We start from the raw sequence: 6,701 nt of genomic DNA, 5'->3' as shown, positions 1-6,701 counted from the left end.
GAGCACCATGGACTCAAACAATGATGGATCTGGACCTGGACCAAACTTGGCACAAATATTCCATACACCCAAATATGAACACAGATGGAGTTTGGGGGAAATAGACCTTGACATTTGGGAGTTGTAGTTACTGGGATTTATAGTTCACCTACAATCAAAGAGCATTCTGAACCCCACCAACGACAGAATTGGGGCAAACTTCCCACACAGAACTCCCATGACCAACAGAAAATACTTACGGCCATCCAGCCCAACTCCCTTCACCAGGGCAAGAAAACATGATCAAAGCCCTCCTGACAAAGAGCCATCCAGCCATAGATATAGATATATATGATTCACACACAGAGAGATATAGTATCACAGATTTGAAAGGGACCCCTAAAGAAGGGCAAGGATATGTTGTATGTTCCAGAGTAGGCAAATCAGACAATCTCCACATCAACACTGACAACGAAACAACAAGAAATACTGTTTACCCACAAGCAGAAAGACATTACATATATTAGAAACCAACACTTTCTCGTTACTTTATTTTCCAGATCACCAGACTGGGCCACAGCAACGTGTGGCAGGGGACGGCTAGTATATATACACACACACCATATATATATATACTTAATTTATGTTTGAGCCCAAAGCTAGGGTGGTAGGGATGCTAACCCTCCTGTTAGGAAGTGAGCGTATGCTTTCAAATTCACAAATTTTGAGGGTGCCAGGACCTGTTTGACATCCTCCTTTTTCCTGCTTGTTGATGTTGTGCTTCTGTATTCCCTCACAGGGCATGGTGGGCCTGGTGACCGGTGGTGCTTCAGGCTTAGGCCGAGCCACAGCAGAGCGGCTGGTGCAACAGGGAGCCAGCGCTGTGGTTCTGGATCTGCCGAAATCTGAAGGGGAAAGTGTGGCCAAATCGCTGGGAGAGAAATGCGTCTTTGCTCCTGCAGATGTAGGTGAACCTTCTGAGCTTGCGGCGGGAGGGCAAGACGCAGCATCCAAGCAGAATTAAAGTCTCACTCCTCTTCCAGGTAACATCCGAGTCAGATGTGAAGGCTGCCCTTGCTCTGGCGCGGGAGAAATTCGGGCGTGTGGACATAGCAGTGAACTGTGCCGGGATTGCAGTGGCTGTCAAGACCTACAATATTAAAAAAGATCTTCCCCACAATCTAGAAGACTTCCAGAGAGTTATCAATGTGAGTGAGACATATGATTCTGGTTCTGTGTCATCCTTTGTTCCTTGCTTTAGCAATTTCTCTAACCTTTTCCTGCCAGGAAATAGCCAAAAGCATGATACACTACCCAAAAATGGAATCTGTAACAAAACATTGCAGTGTGAAGAGGCTAATTTACTGTATTCTTTTAATAGAGGCTTAATCCCAATTCTTCGCAGTTGTATGAATGCCTTGGCCAACAAAGTCATGACAGCTTTGAAGACTCAATGAGCTATCTTTAGGGATTATAGAATCATAGAGTTGAAAAAGACCTTGTGGGCCATTCAGTCCAACCCCCTGCCAAGAAGCAGGAAAACTACATTCAAAACACCCTCGACAGATGGCCATCCAGCCACTGTTTCACAGCCTCCAAAGAAGGAGCCTCCACCACAATCCAGAGCATAGAGTTCCACTGCTGAACAGCTCTCATAGTCAGGAAGTACTTCCTCATGTTCAGATGGAATCTCCTCTCTTGTAGTTTGAAGCCATTATTCCGCATCCTAGTCTCCAGGGAAGCAGAAAACAAGCTTGCTCCCTCCTCCCTGTGACTTCCTCTCACATATTTATACATGGCCCTCATCATGTCTCCTCCCAGCCTTCTTTTCTTCAGGCTAAACATGCCCAGCTCTTTAAGCCACTCCTCATAGGGCCTGTTCTCCAGACCCTTGATCATTTTATTCCCCAAGTAAAGATTTCCCATTGGGTTTTTTAAAAAAAAAAATATCTGCAAATTTTGTGCCTGGATGGTTCTACATGGATGCTTAAGGGCTAACTCTCACAAAACTTAATTATTACTTTCTGTCAAGGGGCAACTTTATTCAGATCAAAGGTTGCAATTAGTATGTTGTGAACTGTGCACTTATCCAAGACATAGATAGCATGTCAATGATATGCCAAATAGGGGTGAAACATTATCAACAATGGCAGTGGCAACATCAACTGTGGCCTTTGGGGTAAATTGGTGAGCCTCAATTTTGGGTAAAAGTTGGGATTTTAATAACATTACTGGCCGTCCCCTGCCACACGTTGCTGTGGCCCAGTCTGGTGAATTGGTGAATTGGAAAATAAAATAATGCGAAGGTGTTGGTTTGTAATATATGTCATTTCTTTATGCTTGTGGGTAAACAGTATTTCTTGCTGTTTCTTTATTAGTCCCTTTCAAATCTATGATACTATATCTGTGTTTGTGTGTGAATCATATCTATTTATATCTATGTCTGGATGGCTCTTTATCAGGAAGGCTTTGATTACGTTTCCTTGTCCTGGTGAAGGGAGTTGGACTGGATGGCCTTAAGTATTTTCTGTTGGTCATGGGGGTTCTGTTTGAGAAGTTTGCCCCAGTTCTGTCATTGGTGGGGTTCAGGATGCTCTCTGATTGTAGGTGAACTATTAATCCCAGTAACTACAACTCTCAAATGTCAAGGTCAATTTCCCCCAAACTCCATCTGTGTTCATATTTGGGCATATGGAATATTCTTGCCAATTTTGGTCCAGATTCATCATTGTTTGAGTCCACAGAGCTCTGTGGATGTAGGTGAACTACAACTCCCAAACTCAAGGTCAATGCCCACCAAACCCTTCTAGTGTTTTCTATTGGTCATGGGAGTCCTGTGTGCCAAGTTTGGTTCAATTCCATCATTACTGGTGTTCAGAATGCTCTTTGATTGTAAGTAAACTATAAATCCCAGCAACTACAACTCCCGAATGACAAAATCAATTTTTTGAGTGATGGTCACTCCTTGAGTTAGTAGGTGTCTTGTGGCCAAATTTGGCGGCAATCCATCCAGTGGTTTTTGAGTTCTGTTAATCCCACAAACGAACATGACATTTTTATTTATATAGATTTATATACAGTGCATCTTGGATCTTCACAGCAGGTCCAAAAGATCTGTTAAGACTGCATATTGCTGTGGATTGTCCACACGGAGCCAATATAAAGTGACTTGGGGGGGGGGCAGTATTTGCAAAGCCCATGTGGCTCAAGCTTCTTCTGTCTGGCTCTCAGGTAAACATTGCTGGAACGTTCAATGTTATTCGGCTGACTGCGGGTGAAATGGGGAAGAATGAACCAGATTCAGATGGACACAGAGGGGTCATCATCAACACTGCCAGTGTGGCTGCTTTTGAGGGACAGGTGAGTTGCATGCTTTCTCTGCCAACTATCCTACAGTGCATAGTGGCAAGGGAGTAAATGGCTTGTAGCACTTGGTCATGCTTGGCTCGCAGATTGTAGGGGAGAGGTACGGTTGGGAAGAGTCCTGGAGATGGAGGTTGGAAGCAGCCTGTGGTTTGTGCAACTCCTGACAGGAGTAAAGATGTCTCTATAGACTTGATTGTGGCACACAGTCAAGCTTGGATTCCCATCTCCTTCACTTCTACTACCCTGCTATATAGGTAAACAGTGTCCAACAGAAGATTATCGTTTCGTCCAATCCCTGACTCTGACAGTCGCCCGTCAAAGAGAAATGCAAGGAATTCCTTTAGAAGGAATGCCAACCCCAAGGGGCTGACTTGGACCGTACTTTAGTGTTCTAGGGCAACCCCATCCCCCCCCCACAAAGCTACTCTTTTAAAGGATTGCTGTTGACTAATTGCTTTTCCTCCATGATATCTACTAATCATACCATCACTTTGCACAAGGTTTTCAGATACTTCTTCTAACCTGTGAAGTGATTGTTTGTTATGACACCAAGGTGTTAACTTATATCCTACAGGTTGGCCAGGCTGCCTATTCAGCTTCCAAAGGAGGGATTGTGGGAATGACGCTGCCCATCGCCCGAGATCTTGCTCCTATTGGGATCCGTGTTGTTACTATTGCACCAGGTACCAAACCTGTCATGAAACTGAGAATTGGAAGAGGAGGGTAGAACATGTTTTGGATAGGGGAGGACATGAATGAGAAATGCTTAAAGTCAGTGTACTTCAGAATGAAAACATGTTCTAAAATTCTGTTAACAAAGTAATGTTAATTCTGCAATCTGCAAATTTGCTTTTTTCTGTAGCTTATGTTTTGTTATTTACTTACTTAGTTTGGATTGGAGGAGGCTTGGTAGCGTCCATTCTCTGGAAAATTTCTCTTAGGTTTTAGCAGACATTGTGCAGTTTCCAGCCTTTATTTATCATGAAAATTTTTTGGAAGTCAAGACCTAATAATGCATTCTGTGCTCCAGGAAATGGTATTATGCATCCAATTTTATAAGTATTGTTCATCTGAAAGTCACCTCCAGATTGGATTACTGTAATGCACTCTACGTGGGGCTGCCCTTGAAGATGGCTCGGAAATTTCAATTGGTCCAGCGGGCGGCAGCCAGGTTACTTACTGGGGCGACTTACACAGAGCGGTCAACCCCCCTGTTTAAGGAGCTCCATTAGCTGCTGTTCATTTTCCGATCCCAATTCAAGGTGCAGGTTTTGACCTACAAAGCCCCGAACAGTTTGGGCCCGCTTACCTGCATAACCGCATTTCTCTGTATGAACCCACACAATCTCTCCGTTCATCTGGGGAGGCTATGCTCTCACTCCTGCCCCCTTCGCAGGCGCGATTGGTGGGGACGAGGGAGAGGGCCTTCTCCATGGTTGCCCCTCGACTCTGGAACTCACTCCCCAAGGATATCAGACAAGCCTCCACCTTGGCAGCCTTTAGGAGGAGCCTGAAAACGTGGCTGTTCCAGTGTGCCTTCCCTAAATAAAGGAAGGCACACTGCAAATACCCTGAGAAGCACTTTAATTGCCCATTGGGTTGCTCTTTACTTTTGATTTAAAACCCTCCAAATAGAGACATCCTCTGTTCATGTCCAGCATTTATTTTTAAAGTTTTAACTATTATTATTATTATTATCTTTATTTGTACCCCGCTAGCATCTCCCGAAGGACTCGATGCGGCTTACATAGGCCAAGGCCTCAAAACACAATACAACAATACAACACCTAAAGCAAATTAAAAACAGTTAAAGCAATATTAACAACAAGCAATAAACAATACATCAAGACACTATAAAACTGGGCCGGGCCAGAGTAATGGGTACAAGATTAAAAGTGCTGATGTGGCAGGAGGTATGTAGGATTATAGGGTAAGTGCAGTGTGTGGTGTGCAGCAATCTTAGTTCTACTAAAGTGCTTCTGGGACTTGGTATTGGAGATTCCTAATCTGGGAAGGCACATCGGAATAGCCAGGTCTTCAAGTTCTTTCTAAAGACTGCCAATGTAGGGGCCTGTCTAAGATGTTTTGGGAGGGTGTTCCAGAGTCGGGGGGCCACCACAGAAAAGGCCCTGTCTCGAGTCCCCACCAAGCACGCCTACGACGCAGGCGGAATCACGAGCAGGGCCTCCGGATGAATGAAGTGAACGTGTGGGTTCATAGACGGAGATGCGGTCACGAAGGTAGGATGGTCCCAAACCGTTTAGGGCTTTGAAGGTAAGCACTTGCACCTTAAATTGGGCTCGGAAAATAAACGGCAGTCAGTGGAGCTCCTTGAACAGGAGGGTTGACCTCTCTCTGTAAGGAGCCCCAGTTAACATCCTGGCTGCTGCCCGTTGGATCAGTTGGAATTTCCGAGCTGTTTTCAAGGGCAGCCCCACGTAGAGCACATTGCAGTAATCCAATCTAGAGGTGACCAAGGCATGGACCACCCCAGCCAGATCAGCCTTACATTTGGCCCAGCCATAGGTTTTTAAATTCTTGTGTTTATTGTCTACTTGTGAGTTATATTAATTGTATTGTTTATTTTGTTTATTGCTTGTTATTTTATTGCTGCTTGTTGTTTTTGGGCTTGGCCTCATGTAAGCTGCTCCTAGTCCCTTGGGGAGATGGTGGCGGGGTATAAATAAATTATTATTATTATTATTATTATTATTATTATTATTATTATTATTATGTGTGCCAAGGATGGGAGCAGCCCTGAATATATATTTTAACTTTACCAGGTTTGTTTGCAACACCCCTGCTGGCATCGCTTCCTGAGAAAGTGCGGACATTCTTGGCACGCCAAGTGCCCTTCCCAAGTCGTCTTGGTGCTCCAGAGGAGTATGCCCACCTGGTGCAATGCATCGCAGAGAATCCTATGATCAATGGTGAGGTGATCCGGCTGGATGGGGCCATCCGAATGCAGCCCTGATGTTTGAGCCCGGCTTGTGTGAGCAAGAAAGCCTGTCTTCCTTGTTAACTGGTTGCAGTTAATTCCACTGGACCATAATCATAGTACTTTGAACTTCTTGATTCTCAGCATTGGCCAAGTTGCACTCCCTCGTCTGGGATCCCGGCCAACAAAGCTAATGATTAACATTGGATTTTAATAAACAACTTATGATTCTGCCTTCCTGCTTACTGTATGAAGATTAGGTATACACTGCACCAAAAGAAAAGTCAAGGAAATACAAATCTTAAATTGTGCAAACAAGGGGACACACATTACATATCTGTTTAGTTTCCATGAAATGTAGAATTCTTGGTTTTAAAAAGAAAGCATAAGGGCACAAGGTGGTAAGTCATTGTAAGTG

The 6,701-nt window shown here is 44.2% G+C and overlaps 1 protein-coding gene across 2 annotated transcripts in view; it reads left to right on the top strand.

The window, feature by feature from the left end:
* Window positions 1-6,516, top strand: part of HSD17B10 (hydroxysteroid 17-beta dehydrogenase 10) — an 11,020-nt gene extending 4,504 nt beyond the window's left edge. For both annotated transcript variants that reach the window (XM_060763231.2, XM_060763232.2), the window contains exons 2-6: window positions 779-943; window positions 1,023-1,187; window positions 3,211-3,339; window positions 3,920-4,028; window positions 6,129-6,516. In XM_060763231.2, coding sequence (XP_060619214.2) covers window positions 779-943; window positions 1,023-1,187; window positions 3,211-3,339; window positions 3,920-4,028; window positions 6,129-6,319 — 759 coding nt within the window. In that variant the 3' untranslated portion in view covers window positions 6,320-6,516. The remainder of the gene's footprint in view (window positions 1-778; window positions 944-1,022; window positions 1,188-3,210; window positions 3,340-3,919; window positions 4,029-6,128) is intronic.
* Window positions 6,517-6,701: the final 185 nt, after the last annotated feature.

This window comes from Anolis sagrei, chromosome 2, assembly GCF_037176765.1.
Source record: "Anolis sagrei isolate rAnoSag1 chromosome 2, rAnoSag1.mat, whole genome shotgun sequence".
Lineage (NCBI taxonomy): Eukaryota > Metazoa > Chordata > Lepidosauria > Squamata > Dactyloidae > Anolis > Anolis sagrei.
Note: the sequence above shows the minus strand (reverse complement) of the source record. Positions and strands in the feature narration are given on the sequence as shown.